The sequence below is a fragment of the Columba livia genome, chromosome 2 (genome assembly GCF_036013475.1).
Source record: "Columba livia isolate bColLiv1 breed racing homer chromosome 2, bColLiv1.pat.W.v2, whole genome shotgun sequence".
In the NCBI taxonomy this organism is placed as follows: Eukaryota; Metazoa; Chordata; class Aves; order Columbiformes; family Columbidae; genus Columba; species Columba livia.
In genome coordinates this window covers 3,987,480-4,006,042 of record NC_088603.1, presented here as the reverse complement: position 1 = coordinate 4,006,042, position 18,563 = coordinate 3,987,480, and the positions used below count along the sequence as shown (strand labels likewise).

Genomic DNA, 18,563 nt, shown 5'->3' with positions numbered 1-18,563 from the left:
TCTCTTTCTCCTGCAGCAGCTGTGGTACCTCAGGTAAAAGAACCAAAGTACTTTAAAGGGGATTTTGAGGCCTCCAGGTTTCATGATTGATTGAGGTGAATCTGAGCCCAGGCTTTTGCCTAAGGCACTGGAAACTGGGCTGGAGGCACTGTCCTACCTTCATAAATAATGCCAGGAGCTACAGCATTGCCCAGGGTTACATATGATGTCTTAAATAGGTCTTTAAGCTGACTTAAATATGCCTTGGTGCCCTGCCACAAATTTTCTGCATTGCAGGAAGCTGCAGAGTTCAAGGGTACAATGGTGGAACATGGGGTCTGCACAGGGGTCACTTCCATATACAGGAGAGGTCATACACGGGGAGGGACAGCTCAGGTCTCATGTTGGGGGTTCCCATGTTTGGGGCAATGAGACTCAGGCAGATTGTTTGCGTCTCAGTGTATTCCCATGCCAGTTGTGATGGGTGGGGTGGGAGAATTATCAGTCACTCCAGTGCCCCTTTATACTTCTTCAGTCTAACTCCTTTGACCCAAGTCCTAGACCTGTAACACACCATAGATGACCTTTGAAGGTCCCTTCCAACCCAAACTATTCTATGATTCTATTATATCCCCGATAAAGAAGACAAGGGAAACTTGCATTAGTGCAGTGATGCTGTGTAATGCACTGTAGTGTTTCTGTAGAGTTAATTGACCTTTTTTGTTGTAGAGTTTTGTCGTATTCACAGCAGGCCGATGCATGTGTTGTTTGTGTGTGTGTACCTCCCTCAAAACCTCAGACCAACTCCCGTCCAACGAAGCTGCTTGTATTGATCTAGAGCAATTCAGAGAGGAGACACTTGGCTAGATGTACCATCCACAAAGCCAAGGAAGATCATCTCACATGGAAATAAGCAGGGCAAGATCCCTGAAGAAAGACGGAGAAATAAGCTGTTGTAAACAAAATAGCGGAAGGGTGTAGCACAGAAAAAGGCAGTGCTGTAATGCTGCTTTTCCTCCTGAAAATGTCTTTTCTAAATGTAGCTTGTATTAGTCTTTCGACACTGACACGTCATGAGGTCTCCTCTTTATGAAAAAAAGTCTTCTGTGAGGTGTAACAGTTCATCTCTGCCTATTGTCTGTCATCTAAAGGCTAAAGCATCTTATATAAATGAGTGTTTTGTTTCCCAGCATTGTAACAGCCATTCTGAGGCTGAATCCAATCAATCGGGAAGGTAGAGACCCATTACCAAGTGCTGCATGTAATCAGGTCTTTTAAAAGCCAGGAAGGGCTATTGTCCAAATGTGTCCAGGAGTTGGATGTCAAAGAGGATTCAAGGGAAGAACAACACTGCAGTCAGCAGTGAAACTGCAATTCTCTTAGAAATATGTGGTCTGGTTTAAACTTAGCTATCTTAGATGATCACAACAAGAAGCTCAGGGAGTGAGAAAATGCCATGATATAATTTTTAAGACAGAACAGTGCATCTAAATCTGTTCCAGTGCAGGACATCCATGCCACAGGGGATCTCTGGCTGCAATATCTTATTGCTGTATGCTCAAAGTGATGCAAAAAAGTATCTTTTCTCCAGATGAAACAAAAAATACCTGGAGTGATAGCAACTACTCAAATAGCCAAATATCCCTCAGCACAGAGCAAAGAACCGATCTGCTACAGAGAAGAAGTTGCCAAAACCCAGCATGCCCATGTGCATGATCCACCTTAGGGCTATAACAAGCCACCACCACATTAGGGAAGGAGGTAGGGCCAGAAACTACCACAAAAGCAATAGTTGCCAGTGCTGGGACAAGGGGTGGTGGATTGGGATACACAGATTTGGGGTTTCTGCTGCCACAGCCTGAGTTCAGCACAGGTTCCTCTCTGTGACAACAGTAGCTCTGCAAACTCAGGTCAGGGATCCCTGCCCGAGAGCTTCTGCTAGGCAGAAATCATGTACACTTTTTGTGATCAGCCTTTCCTGGTCCTGTAAAGTGTTACAGTTCCTTTTGACATGCTACATCTTCATGCATCTGCTATAGCTTCAGTGCAACTATCCAGAAAGGAATATCCAATGTTGAGTCCTCAAAGTAAATCCATGTTTGAGGAGCACGTGGTTGACTTGCATCAAAACTGCTCCCTTAAACCTCCTGTCTCAGCTGTGAGCTGCCGAATTAGGCCAAATACCGATAGACTTCAGAGAAGAGCAGTGAATCTGGTGAATGGGCTGGAGCACAATCTGATGGGGAGCAGCTGAGGGACCTGGGGGTTTTAGCCTGGAGAACAGGAGCTGAGGGGAGACCTTATCACTGTCTGCAACTGCCTGAAGGGAGGTTGGAGCTGAGGGGGTCAGGCTCTGCTCCCAAGTGATACAATGAGAGGAAACGGCCTCAGGTTGCATCAGGGGAGGTTTAGATTGGATATTGGGAAAAAATTTCTTCCCAGAAAACATTGTCGGGCATTGGAACAGGCTGCCCAGGGCAGTGGTGGAGTCACCATCCCTGGAGGGGTTGAACAGACGTGGAGATGAGTTTCTTAGGGGCATGGGTTAGTGCCAGGGGTGGGGTAACAGTTGGACTCAATGATCTTGAGGATCTTTTCCAACCAAAATGATTCTATGATTCTATAAAATAATTCAGTAGCCCCGGAAGGGCTAAGTGCGCTCACACCAGCAAACCCCCACTGCATGCAGACACACCGAGCAGGCACTCAGGCTTTGGGCAGAAGAAATGAGGTGTGACCACGTCCCACGGCCATATGCACAGCACAGCGGGGAGAAACAAAGAGCACGGGGATGCCATAGGGAGGATGCCGCCGCATCCCAAGCCCTTGTCAGCTCAGCTCTGTGTCACCTTCCCTCCCTGGGAGTTAACTGCCTGCTCTGCCCCCACCTTCCCCCATCACCACCCTGCAGCAAGTCTCTGCTTATGCCATCTGCCTCACAGGAGAGAGCTCATCTGTGTATAAATTGATTAGCCGGAGCCCATGAGGGTCCCCAGTGTGACATACTGGCGGGCACTAAGGGAGGGTTGAATTAAATTCGAGCCATCAGTGGGGACAAGTCCCTCTCCTAAACATGTGGCATCAAGAAAACGCTTTCCACGCTTTGCTTTTTAACCAGTGTGTTTCATAGCAACTGTTTTCAGCAGGAGAGGGAGGATGGGGGAAAGTATGAGCTTGTCACTGGTGCAAACCAATTATTGCTCTAATTTCAACATGTTGCACGTGCAGAGCACCAGGGAAGAGCCACTAACTAGAGAGTGCTAGCAGCCAGATTCTCATGCCCTTTCCCCAATAAGTGCAGGGTATTACCCAAGCAAAATTGGTGAAGACAACAAGGCTGTTGCGAAATCAACATTTCAAGGATGCTTAGAGAGAGTGAGTGTGTACAATGGTGCAACCAAGGATCTCATGTAAATCTGGGGTGACACGCTGCTTTGGGCAGCAGATTTCTATCTTCAGGTGGTTTTCAGTGGTCTTGCCCCTCAATCTCAGAGTGAAATTCCCTCTCCCCACCCTTTTTTTCTTGTAATTTTGTAAGGTGAATGTTCCCAAGTTACTGTGTTTAATTATTCCTTTCCTGAAGAAAAACAATCCTCCTTCCCTTTTCAAATATCTCCCTTTTCAATGCAATCACATCTGCCCATGATCTTTAGTGTTTACACTGCTACTTCTCCTTATCATTTTCTTTATTTTAAAAATACATATCCCAGTCCCTCATTTCTTTACTGAGTATTCACAATTCTTTGTAGACTTGGCTTTCTTCAAATCCCTGTCTCCAGTCCCTTTATTTTTTTCCAATATATACCCATCTATAAAGTGATTACAACTGGACTTTGTTTTCAAGGGCTAATTCACATGGGTTGAGGGTTTTTTTGTGTTTGGGGTTTTTTTTACGGGATTTTTTTGTGTGTTTTTTTGTTTGTCTTTTTTTGTTCGTGTGTCTTGTTTTGATTTTAGTTTTTGGGTTTTTTACCCTGGGCAACAATTTTGGTCGAATGAAAGGCTTAATTTCTTTGTGTTCCGGGAGCCAGGTAACAATAGCAGGCAGCCTCACAGACTGTAATGCCCAAGTCACTCAGGGTGCTGTTCATCAAGATGCCAACAATAGTGCCAGAAATAGCATGAGAAATTCTCACCCAGTCTCATTTACTCTCTGGTGCCGATCTCTTCCATCACACTGAACCAAGGGTTGTTGGGCTGCACTGCAAACCAGCCACAGAGTTGATCTCCATTCAAAGTAGCACCTTTTTAGAGGGTTTTTCTGAACCAGTGCAATGGTTTCCTTCACATCTTAACCCCACAAACCCAGCCCTGGCAGAGCAGAGAGGCTGGTGAGTGTCCATCAGGGCAGGACCTTCTTAGCAGGGATTCCAAGCTTGAGTGCATCTCCAAGCTCACACAGTCAAATGGCAGCCAGACCTGAGCTGGGTCTCTCAAGGACACAGCTGCACTCTTTGTGCAGGGGTTAATGTATGTCAAACATACCTACCTTGGTTTGTTCAGCCTGGAGGAAACTGAGGGGAGAGTTCATGGTGGCTACAGCTTCCTCACAAGAGGAGGAGAAGGGGCAGGTGCTGAGCTCTTCTCGCTGGTGACCGATGATAGAACCTAAGGGAATGGCAGGACGATGTGACAGGGGAGGGTCAGGTTGGACATGAGGAAAAGGTCCTTCACCCAGAGGTGCTGGACACTGGAACAGGCTCCCCAGGGAGGCGTCACAGCCCCAAGCCTGACAGTGTTCAAGAAGAGACTGGACAACGTGCTCAGACACACGGTGTGAACTGTTGGGGTGTCCTGTGCAGGGACAGGAGTTGGACTCCATGATCCTTGTGTGTCTGTTCAAACTCAGGGCATTCTCTGATTCTGTGTCCTCAGGTTTTTACCATAGAGCTGATTCCATAATGGCTTCAGGTGCTGCAAAAAGCAATCCCAAAGTACACGCAGGGCAAGGTTTATGGGTAATTTGGTGTGTTTACTGTGGAAACATGCTGCATTTCACCACTCTTCCTTTCTTCTCTTCCAGGTAGGCTGCAAAGCCATGATGGTTTTCTTCCAGTACTGTGTCATGGCCAATTTCTTCTGGCTCCTGGTGGAGGGGTTGTATCTTCACACCCTGTTGGTCATCTCCTTCTTTTCAGAAAGGAAATACTTTTGGTGGTACATCTTGATTGGCTGGGGTATGCATCTTCTCAAAACGGAATGCCGAGAGATGATCCTGGTGATCCATTTCTTAACAGCAATTTAATCCCCAAATTTAGGCACTCAAACAGGGCTCAGATGTAGAACACGTTACCTTGCTGCCAAGAACTATTAGTGCAACCAGGAGCAAGGTCAAGTGATGGCCAGAGGAGTTTAACAGCATTACCCTAAATCTTTAAAGGTATTTAAGAACTTAGCTTGTCCTGGGTTCATTGATAATAGAGAACCTCAATGTCTTTAAGAAGTGTCAGCCTGAAACTCCTCATCACCTTTATAGTCATTTAGTCATTTTGGGATCCCAAAGTTGACATCATGCATTTACCTTAAATTAAAAGGATGCATTCCAGCAAAGCAGGACTCCTGGACTGAACCAGACACTGTAGTCCATCACTCTCTCCTTGTCTCACTGGCTAGCTAGCTATCCTGAGATCCCATCAGCTATGTGCTAATACAGATAACCTTCTGCTTACTGCATTCATGATTTCTCCAGCTTTAATGTGTATCCAGCCTCATACACATAAAAAAGTAAAATATAAAATAAATAAAATAAAATAAGAAAGAAAAGGAGAGGAGAAAGGAGAGGAGAGGAGAAAGGAGAGGAGAAAGGAGAGGAGAAGGGAGAGGGGAGAAGAGAGGAGAAGAGAGGAGAAGAGAGGAGAAGAGAGGAGAAGAGAGGAGAAGAGAGGAGAAGAGAGGAGAAGAGAGGAGAAGAGAGGAGAAGAGAGGAGAAGAGAGGAGAAGAGAGGAGAAGAGAGGAGAAGAGAGGAGAAGAGAGGAGAAGAGAGGAGAAGAGAGGAGAAGAGAGGAGAAGAGAGGAGAAGAGAGGAGAAGAGAGGAGAAGAGAGGAGAAGAGAGGAGAAGAGAGGAGAAGAGAGGAGAAGAGAGGAGAAGAGAGGAGAAGAGAGGAGAAGAGAGGAGAAGAGAGGAGAAGAGAGGAGAAGAGAGGAGAAGAGAGGAGAAGAGAGGAGAAGAGAGGAGAAGAGAAGAGAAGAGAAGAGAAGAGAGGAGAAGAGAAGAGAAGAGAAGAGAAGAGAAGAGAAGAGAAGAGAAGAGAAGAGAAGAGAAGAGGAGAGAAGAGGAGAGAAGAGGAGAGAAGAGGAGAGAAGAGGAGAGAAGAGGAGAGAAGAGGAGAGAAGAGGAGAGAAGAGGAGAGAAGAGGAGAGAAGAGGAGAGAAGAGGAGAGAAGAGGAGAGAAGAGGAGAGAAGAGGAGAGAAGAGGAGAGAAGAGGAGAGAAGAGGAGAGAAGAGGAGAGAAGAGGAGAGAAAGAGGAGAGAAAGAGGAGAGAAAGAGGAGAGAAGAGGAGAGAAGAGGAGAGAAGAGGAGAGAAGAGGAGAGAAGAGGAGAGAAGAGGAGAGGAGAGGAGAGGAGAGGAGAGGAGAGGAGAGGAGAGGAGAGGAGAGGAGAGGAGAGGAGAGGAGAGGAGAGGAGAGGAGAGGAGAGGAGAGGAGAGGAGAGGAGAGGAGAGGAGAGGAGAGGAGAGGAGAGGAGAGGAGAGGAGAGGAGAGGAGAGGAGAGGAGAGGAGAGGAGAGGAGAGGAGAGGAGAGGAGAGGAGAGGAGAGGAGAGGAGAGGAGAGGAGAGGAGAGGAGAGGAGAGGAGAGGAGAGGAGAGGAGAGGAGAGGAGAGGAGAGGAGAGGAGAGGAGAGGAGAGGAGAGGAGAGGAGAGAGAGAGGAGAGGAGAGGAGAGGAGAGGAGAGGAGAGGAGAGGAGAGGAGAGGAGAGGAGAGGAGAGGAGAGGAGAGGAGAGGAGAGGAGAGGAGAGGAGAGGAGAGGAGAGGAGAGAGAGAGAAGAGAAGAGAAGAGAAGAGAAGAGAAGAGAAGAGAAGAGAAGAGAAGAGAAGAGAAGAGAAGAGAAGAGAAGAGAAGAGAAGAGAAGAGAAGAAGAGAACAACACAACTTTTCTCTTGTACAGGGGATGCCTGGACTCAGGAGTTGATCAGTTAGCTGTAGAGTAACTTCCATCTAAAGTGACAGGAGTTACACTTGGGTTCACACTGCGGAGATGATTCTCCGTGCTATAAGCATAAGAAGAGATGATGTTAGCAGGCTTTGTTTCAGATGCAGTTATTCAGGTCAGACCTTCCTTAAACTTGCCTTGTGCATAGATACCTTTTCTTCCAGCACAGCAGAGCTGGCAGAATTTATAGAACAATATATGAAGCTAATGATTTTAAATCAAAGGAAATTGCTTGGACTCATAACGTATTCTGAGGTTGCTTGGGTGAGGAAGGGCAATTCAAGAACATGACAGGTGCTTGAAGGATCTCCTGACCTTTCAGTCATCTATCATTTGCAAGAACATTTGTGATGGATCTGAAGTGGATTGTGTGGGAATTAATAATCTGGACACATTCATTACAGTTCTTACTGCTTGTATTACCATTGCACTTAGAAATCACTGGTAGTAACAATATGCAATACTGTGACTGATGCAGTGCTATGTCCTTCCTGGAGCATTTTCAATCTAAATCTAACCAAAAACACAAAGCAAAGAAAAAAGACACCACAAGGATGGAAAAGACCACCCTCATCAGGCAGAAGATCATGGAGTGAGGTGCAGAGGCAGGTTCATCCAGGCAACTACAGACCTGTACATGTGAACATGTCACCCCAGGCTCCCTTTATACTCAGTGGAGATCCAGGAAACACCATCAAGGGAGTCCAAGGGCATATTTCTTGTCCAAAAGCTAAAGTAACTCAGATGACCCGTGTGTTAGAAGTCTATATTTCTCTCTGTTGATGCTAAGGAGAGCCTGTGGTGACTGGCTTAGATGCAGGTGTCCACACTGTAGATCTCTAAAATGATCCCTATTCCTTGCATTTCACCGTCAGAAGTTTTTTGTTTGTTCGGGGTTTTTTTTGTAGGCAACATAACAGGAAGATAAATCTGTTATGGGAAATTCATCTTACATGGCCAGTGGGAGGGAAAGGCAACATGTTGCTTGTTTGGCATGTGAGCGTTGAAAACGTGAAGCATTTGGCCAGTCTTGATGGAAGGCATCACCTCAGTCACTCAGGAGATATGGAGAGTGGGGGAAAACACTGATAATGATTTCTGACAGTAACACCATCTCTTCTCTTGCCAGGTGCCCCCTCTGTGTTCATCACTGCTTGGACTATTGTCAGGATTTATTTTTTCGATGTTGGGTAAGTCTATGTACTTGATTCTCTTTCCTTTGTAATTCTTCCTTTATCTCCATGGAAGGACAAGGACATCCCTGCAGTTTTAGTAACCCAGCCATCCCACCCTAACCGCCATGGTGGTCAGAGCCATCAGAGATGGGAAACGCTCCAACATCTCCCTGAAGATACACACTTTATGTGAACTTTGTCACTCACCCTCCTTGTTTCCCAACCCCTTGGTCAGGTTATTTGAAGGGAATTTGTGACCAGACCCTGATGGTCACACTTGGCCCCGTGATCTTGTGTATAATGAAGATACAGGCAGAACACCTGCCCTGTGTTCAGAGCAAAACTTTACATCCTGCAGAATTGACCCTAAATATACTGATGCACCAGATATTTAAAAAGCATACCCACAGAAAAACTCTAAAACCACACTTTTTCCATCCCAGGCAGATTTTAGGATCTGTTTTTCTTCCTGTTTAACCTAGCAGCCACTTTTGATAGTTTATGAAAGCAGCAGATATAATAGATCAAAGCAAATGAGGCGGGTATTAGAGCTATCTGAGGATATATGCAAGCAAATAGGATCTGATCCCACCATCATCTTCATGCTTTTACTCAAGCAGTCAAACTTTAGTAATTGGAAAGGCTTTTATGAGAAAACACTCCAGAGAGTTGCAGAATCAGGTGCTTATTATGTACTCACTGTGTGTGCCCTCGCTTCTTGCTTTTATATCATATGGTTAACTCCATTTTCTCTCATGCATTCTCTCTCTCCCAATGTGTCCTGATTTGTCCTTATTGCAGCAGGAGAAGCAGCTCAGATTTTCTCATTGCGTTTTTGATGTGTAGTCATGCTAACACATTTCCTGGGAGCTACTGACTTTTTTTTAAATGTTTTCACTCTATCTGCATAAAACTGACCTTATTTACTCTGTTAATAAATAGCCTCTACATTGAGATAGAGACCACAGGATTTAACTGGTCTGGATACCAATTCTTCTTGCTGTTTATTCCCACTCAGCTCCAGCAATTCTTAATAAAAATACAGACTTCTTTGCATTTTCTGGATGTTTTATAACTCTACATTTTTGTGCCAAGTGAAACAAACTGTGAGTTTACAGGATATGCTAATACCTAACATAGATTTTTTTTTTTTTTTTGCACACTATAATTACCTGCAGAGAAAAATTACAGGAAATTAATCCAGATTACATAAAACCTAATTATGTAAGATTGGTTAAACAACATTAAGCCTTTATTTAAACATTCTGACTCCAAATTAAAGTGACCTTCATTCATACTGCCTGGATTTATTTTAAAAATGAAGTGCACTAGACATAATTAGGGCCACTTTAATTCTAAATGAAAGGGCAGCATGCACCTGACTAAGTATAAGCATCTGTATGTGAGCAATTCACTCTAGTCTCCTTTTATAGCTAGAGATGTAGTCAGTGTAGTCCATGGAGTGCAATTATTCCATCCTAAATTGCTGCCTAAAATAGGTCTCAGGAACTGTGCCCTAAAAGTGCCTCTCCTCATCTACTATGACTTGCACTGTCAACATTTTGAATTACATGAGCTGAATCTAGGTGAAATTGTCTATGATGAGTTCCACTGATCTATTTCAAACATGAACGCAAAGCAATTTTCATGAATGCTCTCCTAAAAACGCACCTTTGATCACCTGACTGTTGTGAGTTCTGCAAATAAATGTGTCCCAAGCAATATTAATTGTTTCTACTTCATTCCTATCCTGTCTTTTCCTTGTTGCCTTTAAATATTGTTCCAGATGACCTAGGTGAGTGATGTGGTTTGCAGACAATTCTGGCTTCAGGACAAAATAAATCACACTCTGGGTCCTATGGACTTGTCTGATTAGATCCATAGCTCAGATGCAGCTAGCTAAGATAGATTTAGTTGGAATAATCACACCATAGGCTGTCTGTCATCTTTTTCAGAAGAGCACATTGTTTTCTTTCTGATGGTGCCAGTTGTTCTTCGCTTAATAAAATCTCCACCCATGATGGTGGATAGCACTGGAGGCCTCATAAATGTGATTTTGATAGCATTTCCTTCTAGCAGACCTCAGCGTAGGATAAATGAAGCAAATCACCATCCTCCCCTACATTCATTCTGACATAATATCCTCCAGCATATTCCATTACCAAGAGGAAAAAAAAACCTCACAGCATCATATCTGGGGCAGCTGGTACCCACCAGTGCTCAAAGCCATAGCAAAGCAAGACTTCAGCCCTTCCCAATCCATGCACACCAGGTTTAGTCCTCTTCACATAACCTGGCATAGCCATCTTTAGCTTTTAGGGAAACCAGCCACCTGAGAAGGTGTACACAGCTTCTTGCTTGCTTTGCTTATTATTTTAAGTCTGGTTTTGTTTCTTTTTAGGTGCTGGGAGGAAATAGTGGAATCACCATACTGGTGGATCATTAAAACACCTATTTTGGTGTCTATATTGGTAAAGTATCAGCACATTCTGCTGGCTGCAAAGCCATCTTTAATGCTAAGTGTGGGGGGGTGAAGGAATGTTGAGAAGTGTTCTGTGAATGTCCACTGAAAATGCATTGACAGACAAAATCCCACTGTAGATTGAATGTCTGTTTTAGGATGAGGAAATTCACCTTCCAGATAAACATATTTACCTTTAGCATTGACCAGGGGAAGAACTTGAGTAACTAGGCAACCAAGCTCCAGCTCATTTGATTTAACTCTCACTATCTTCATCTCAGCTACTCGCCCTGGGCACTCTGGTGCAGTAGACATGAAGAGATTTAGAAACATGGTTAGAGATCCAGAAAAGGCTCATTTTGTCTAATGAATCAGTGGACGTCTAAATTAGATCAAGTGAATTATGCCATGAATGTTTGTGTTTCTCTAAGCTGACCATATGCAGAGCCCAGGATGACTTGTTCAGTTGTAGACATCAACACTATAAAGTAAAAAGGGATGAGTCCTACCATAAATTTCTACCTAGCTAAAAAAAAGCTAGATGAATTCCCCCAGATATTTACCTCTCGTTATAGCATCCAGTACAAAGCTGGATTCCAACTATATGTTTTTAAACTAAGTTCCTGGGCAGCTTGGCTAATTTCCAGATAAATCAACGGAAGGGCTTGACTTCTTACTTCTCTGGATATGATCAATTCTAACCATAGAAACCATGACTTTTCTGAGGAACTCTGAGTATTTCCATCACTGTTGAATATTAAGTGTTTAATCTGTCTGGTATCAAGCCAAAACTTAAAATCAAACAAGCTTGAGTTCCTAGGACAGCAAAGAGGGCACACAACAAGGTCAGTGTCCTGGACTTGAGGAGAGCAGACTTCGGCCTCTTCAGGGATCTGCTTGGTAGAGTGCCATGGGATAAAGCCCTGGAGGAATGAGGAGCCAAAGAAAGCTGGTTGATATTCAAAGGTCACCTCCTCCAAGCTCAGGAGCATCCCAGCAAAGAGGATGTAATGCGAAAGTGCCAGGAGGCCTGCATGAATGAACAAGGAGCTCCTGGACAAACTCAAACACAAACAGGAAGCCTACAGAGCGTGGAAGTAAGGACAGGTAGCCTGGGAGGAATACAGAGAAATTATCCGAGCAGCCAGGGATCAGGTAAGGAAGGCTTAAGCCCTGATGGATTTAAATGTGGCCAGGGACATCAAGGGCTACAAGAAAAGCTTCTATGGGTACATCAGTGATAAAAGGAAGACTAAGGAAAATGTGGGCCCTGTCTGGAAGGAAATGGGAGACCTGGTTACCAAGGATATGGAGAAGGCTGAGGTAATCAATTATTTTTTGCCTCAGTTTTCACCAGCAGGTTCTCTAGCCACACTGACCAAGTTTCAGGAGGCAAAGGCAGGGGCTGGGAGAATTAAGAACTGCCCATGGCAGGAGAAGATCAGATCTGAGACCATCTAAGGAACCCAGAGGTGCAGAAGACCACAGGACCTGATAAGATACATCTGCCACTATACATCGTATTTGAGAAGTTATGGCAGTCCGGTGACATTCCAAATGACTGGAAAGGTGGAAACATAACCTCCACTTTTAAAAAGGGGAAAAAAGAAAGACCTGGGGAACTACCAGCCAGTCAGTCTTAGCTCTGTGCCTGGCAAGATGATGGAACAGATCCTCCTGGATACTACACCTAGGCACATGGCTTCACTAAAGGCAAATCATGCCTGAAGAAATTGGTGGCCTTGTACTACGAGATTACAGCATTGGCAGATAAAGGAAGAGCAACTGACGTCATCTACTTGGGCTTCTGCGAAGCACTTGACATTGTCCCACACAACATTCTTGTCTCTAATTTGGAGAGACATGGCTTTGATGGATGAACCACTTGGTGGATAAGGCATTGGCTGGATGGTCACACTCAAAGAGTTGTGGTCAGCACCTTAATGTCTAAGTGGAGACCAGTGACAAGTGGCAATCCATGGACGTCAGTATTGGGACCGGTCCTTTTTAACATCTTTGTTGGCGGCATGGCCAATGGGATTGAGCGCACCCTCAACAGGTTTTTAGATGATATCAAGCTGTGTGGTGCAGTCGACATGCTGGAGGGAAGGGTTGCCATCTAGAGGGACCTTGGCAGGCTTCAGAGGTGAGCCTGTGTGAACTTCAATGAAGTATAACAAGGCCAAGTGCAAGATCCTGTCCATGAGTTGGGACAATCCTGAGCACAAATACAGGCTGGGCAGAGAATGGATTGAGAGCAACTCCAAGGAGAAAGCCAACTCTATCTTGAGCTGCATCAAAAGGACCATGGCCAACAGGTGGAAGGAGGTGATTCTGCCCCTCTGCTCTGCTCTGGTGAGACCCCCCTGCCATGCTGCATTCAACTCTGGGGTCCTCAGCACAGGACAGACATGGACCTGTTGGAGATAAGCCAGAGGAGCAACATAAATGATCCAAGGCTGGAACAGCTCTGCTGGGAGGACAGGCTGAAAGAGTTGGGGTGTTCAGCTGGAGAAGAGAAGCTCTGGGGAGACCTTACAGCAGCTCTCCATTACCTGAAGAGGGCCTATAGGAAAACTGAGCGGGGACGTTTTACAAAGGCATGTAGTGATAGGACAAGGGGTAATGGCTTTAAACTAAGAGAGGGTAGATTTAGGTATAAGGAAGAAACACTTCCCTGTGAGGGTGGTGAGGCACTGGAGCAGGTTGCCCAGAGAGGTGGTGGATGCCCCATCCCTGAAAGTGTTCAAGGCCAGGTTGGACAGGGCTTTGAGAAACCTGGTTTAGTGGAAGGAGTCCCTTGCAGGGCGATGGAACTAGATGATCTTTAAGGTCAATTCCAACCCAAACCATTCTGTGGTTCTATGATAAACTTAGCTTTGAGTTTTCTTAAATGAAAACAACTATGTGGGACGGGAAGAAAAAAGTGGAACAGAAATGAAACCAAATGTATCTCTTTCAAACAGAAGTATTTTCTTAGACATACATTCTTCTTATTCCATGTAGATTATGACCTTTAAAAGAAGACTTTTTCTGGAGCATTTGTCACACAGGGATTCCAAACTGAAACACTTAGAATAATTTCATCTTGCTCTATTCACCTCACTGAAAAGAAATACTGTACTTTGATGACACATCTCAAAATATTTATATCATCATAGAAAGCTATACATAGTATTTTCCCTTTCCCAAGATAACCTTTTGGCAAAGAAATACACCCTGTTCTCCTTGCATCAATGAGTCTGTATTTTCTTTTGGCTGAACATTTATTTCTTCACTGCCAAACAAAATTTACTCAGTCATTTCTGATTTTCCTTCTGCAGATATTGTATAGGTCTGTCCAAAAGGAAGGGCATGATAGCTGCTATCTGATGAACAGCAGGTTTCTTCAGGGAGCAATGCAACGTTTTCTCCATGTCCATGGGAACAAAGTGTAGATCTCAAAAGACAGAAGAAATGTATATAGAAGATATATAAGATATTAAGCACTGGGAATAGATCAGGTGCCTCTGATTATACTCCAGGTTGAAAAATAAGCCAACCAACTTCTCCAGTAGCCTGATAGCCATATCTTCTACATGCAGTACTAAAACTCTACTAAACCTATAAATCTCACTCCACCTGACTCAGCATTGCCCTTGGTCCATGTTTGCTCTTGACCACTATGAGTCAACACAGTATTTAACTGCTCTGATCTTTCCTTCAGTACTATCAATGCTTATTAGAGTAATTGATCTAGATAATACTGCTTTGAACATAAATTTTACTTACCACCAAGTTGAATGCAAACCATTTTTTATAAGTAAATAAATATTAACAGATACTGTGATAAATGGCATGGGATAGATAAAAAGTGATTAAGCAATACCTCATAACCAAGAAAAACAATTCATTTTTAGTCACTCATAGCCTTTGAAAAAAAGGGTGAGTGTCTAAATGAGAGATGTGCTTCAGTCTCTTTTACTCACATGTGGCTGAGATAAATGTAGGAATTGCTGGAGGAGATTTTACGATCTGTTTTTGCAGAAAATCAGATTGCCTGATTAACCCAATCCCTTCCAGCCTTTAGGTCTCTAGAAATCAGAATAATTTGTGCATTTTCTAACCATGAAAGGATAAATACAGAGGTTGTGTACCAAACAAAAACGAAGTCTACAGAAATTTGTCATTGCTTTTCTGTTGTATGTATAGCATGAATAACAGTGTGATTCACTGGATTAAACCTTAAGAGCATTCAACTCACGCCATCTACTACTTGCCGTTAGGAAATTGCCATTCCTAGCTTCACACCTTTGCTGTTAAATAAGGTTAATATTGCTTGAGTGTGTTGGTGGAGCACTTTGAGATATTTTGAGTGAAAAGGACCATCTAAAATCTAGGTATTAGTTAGACTCCTCTGGTGTAATGTCCTAGGAGAGAATGTTTGCTGTGTTGGTGAGGTCTATCCCTTGTTATACAAGGTCTTCAGCTTCTCTCCAGAGAAGACGTGCCCGATAGCGTTAAGCAGAGGCTCGCTTGAGTGGATACGGCTTTGTGTTTTGTTTCGGTTCCCTTGGCTCACCACCTCAGTCCTTGACATGCTCAGCAGCCGGCCCCATGTCACCGTCTCCCGAGGGCTTTGACGTCCGTCGCTCCACTCAGTCTCCAGGCTCTTTTCCTACCCTGTCGTCGGCACTTCCCCCGTGCAGCAGGACGTCGTGCATAGCTGTGCTCTATGGGTTTGACATCATCATACTTGGGATGTATGACACAAAGTCCCAAGCAGGCTGATGTCAGGCCCAAGATGGCTGCCATCCTGTGTCGGTTTACTATGTGCTCCCAGAGTGGGGTTCTCTGCTCATGGCTTTTTAACAACAGCTTGCTTCATGGCAAAAAGTGAAAGGAACTCCCCCTCTAATGATCGGTTCTTTTCGCTGGACAAAAATACTATTTTTTTATTCCACTCTGTTTTCTTTCTACCCATTCCAACAGGTGAACTTCATTCTCTTCATTTGCATCATCCGTATCTTAGTTCAGAAGCTGCATTCCCCAGATGTGGGACACAATGAAACCAGCCAATATTCGTAAGTCCTAGACTTTTTAAATTGTATTGTATGGTTTTGGGGAAACCTCTTGGCTGCTAGTTCAGTATTGCATCTGTCTGCACTGACCAAAATCGAGTACTTGGTAATTGTAAATTAACAAATTAGTCAATTTTTTAACTGAAGCTGATCAGAAATTAGGAAATGGGGCGTTTGCTAAAATGACTGAGCATGTTTTGTGTCACATGGAACAGAGAGACTTTAAGACAGGCTTTAAGCTGGGAGTAACGATGAAGAAGTCAGAGCAGCAGTAATGTTTATGAAAGAAAATAGGATTTTTCTTTGTATATTCAATATTTATTGGATTTTGAAAGCAGAGGGACCCAAAGGAGAACAAAGAGTAGCTGGTCACAGCACACAGGCTTTATTTTCTGAACTAGTTACCCTCAGCTCTCTTTTTCAAAGAAGGAGAGATCTAGAAAATTAATACGTTCAGTAGAATCTATGGCAAGTTTTCCTTACCCTGAGGCAGAGCCTTAAAGTACATTGGATTAATGCAGTACATTTCTCTTCGCTGTTGAGAAGCAGCATTGTCCCAGAAGTTTTGCTTGACTAACGCTTTTATTCCAGGGTATAACATTGAACTTGATGTTTCATATTTTATAACAAACAACATGAAGTGAGATTAGCACCCGTCTCAGTGGCCAGGACTGCTCTTAGTTACAGTATTTTAAGAGTGCAAGAAATCTGTTTATCTGCATGGATTTATTCTGGCTTCAATGCAGATAAAATAAAAGCCCAGACCAGCTTATTTTTGACTCTTACCGATATCCTGGGTCAGTGTTTCCACCATCCTGGATATTTATTAAATGTTTCCTAGAAAAGAACCAAAAGGAAAAACGTCCAGTGCCTACATGGTCACTGCTAGTAAATCTTTTTTGTCTTTGGAGGGATCTGTGCACTTTGGTACCCTGAGGAATCTGAGCTCAATTCATCTTTCTGCAAGATGGCAGACAATATCAATAGGGTCCTTAAATACCGACCAGCCATGACACTGAGTCATTCTCTCTGCTGGTGGTAAATTATGCATTTCATCTGCCTCGAGTGATTCTCAGATTTATGAAAGGAAATTCCAGTATTTGACCTTAACTTCTCCCAGCAAATTACCTCTTTTTCTCTCATCATAACATGACAAAATTACCAGACCCCATGCTTTCCATCACCTCCCTTTATGTATTTCCAACTGGGCGCTGTTTGCAACAGGATTGCAACAGCTTTGCCCAGGTACATAGATTAAATCAGCATATGGAAATATGTTCTAGTACTAAGCAGCAGCCTGGAGCAGTTGAGTCCTGTTCATCTCAGCAGATGTGCTGCCAACACACACGGAAGGGTTATGCCCAGATTACCTCGGAGGTCACACTGAGCTTTGGGTTCAGGGCTTTTTACTTCACATTTTCCAATGAAGTGGGAGCTGCCAGGGAAGCTTCTCTTTGCCTTGTAAACAAGCATCGCACGTTCAGGGCAGTAAGTAACGCTGGCCTGACAAACACGAGGTGCTGCTGAAGTACAAATGCTCCTCAGCTCACATCTTCAGTTCCTCACCTTCCTTCTCCACCTGGAAAAACATCTCAGTTCCATTAGGGCATGAATCAGTTGCTCAGTTATAGGTGTCCAAGCCATATCACAGAATTATAGAATAACAGAATCATTCCAGTTGGAAGAGGCACTCAAGATCATCAAGTCCAACTATAACCTTACTCAAGGACTAAACCATGTCCCTGAGAACCTCATCTAAATGCCTTTTAAATGCCTACAGGGATGGTGACTCAACCACTGCCCTGGGAAGCCTGTTCCACTGCTGCACAACCCTTTCCTAATATCCAATCTGAACCATATGAGATGCTTTAGGACATTGGAGATACTTCCCTGGACTATATAGGACCCAGGACCTATGTGAGACTTGTACCCTTATACACTGGCAGCTGGCCAGCAGCCAGATTATCTGGGGCATCTTGAAGTCTCTGTTGACTATATTGGCTGCAATGGGAGATGAGACATCACACTTTCCTTTAGAAATTCATATTAAGTGTCCCAGTCTGAAGACCGGATCTCACCAAGGGGAGTTCTCAGTGTGGTCCTAAGTTTTTGATGTTTAGACGGCTAGCTGTAGAGTCATCTGGAGTCCAGACCCTTTTATAAATGCCATTAGGCATGTGATCTTAGCAAAAAAATGCTAATGATATGTGTGGGTTCCTCCTGCCGAATCTGAAATGAGTATGTTTTAAACTAACAACATCAGGGATCTCTCATTTGCATTTCTCCCTCTTTCTCTTGTTTATTTTATATAAAAAAATGACGTGTTGACACGTTGACAGCATTGTTCAGTTCCAACCAGTTTCGGTTTAGCTGCAGGCTGACTCACTCATTAATGCTACAGAGAGTGAACTGGGCTTTAATGTATTGGAAGCTGTGAAAACAAGTCTCCCAAAAGAGTTTTCTGGAAATGACAGAGACATGGGCAAGAATGAGACAGCAATATTTCAGGCAAATAGAAGTCGTTTTCTGCAACAGAAGTCTTGAGCAAAATTCATCTCTTTCAATTCTGTACATGTTCATAGATCAATATTATCATCAAAGTTTTCTGGGTAACTTTCCCGTTATGCATTCAAGGAGCATGACTAAAATGTTGATTCACTCTTATCCACTCCCAAGGAGAGGAGTCAGTTCAGTGCAGGCTGGTGGAGATGTGTTTTCCCTAAATTACCTGT

The 18,563-nt window shown here is 43.8% G+C and overlaps 1 protein-coding gene across 1 annotated transcript in view; it reads left to right on the top strand.

Annotated features, from left to right (window-relative positions):
* Nucleotides 1-18,563, top strand: part of VIPR1 (vasoactive intestinal peptide receptor 1) — a 124,440-nt gene that overhangs the window by 93,925 nt on the left and 11,952 nt on the right. The window contains exons 7-10 of the mRNA XM_013369762.3: nt 5,003-5,156; nt 8,265-8,325; nt 10,712-10,781; nt 15,743-15,834. Coding sequence (XP_013225216.3) covers nt 5,003-5,156; nt 8,265-8,325; nt 10,712-10,781; nt 15,743-15,834 — 377 coding nt within the window. The remainder of the gene's footprint in view (nt 1-5,002; nt 5,157-8,264; nt 8,326-10,711; nt 10,782-15,742; nt 15,835-18,563) is intronic.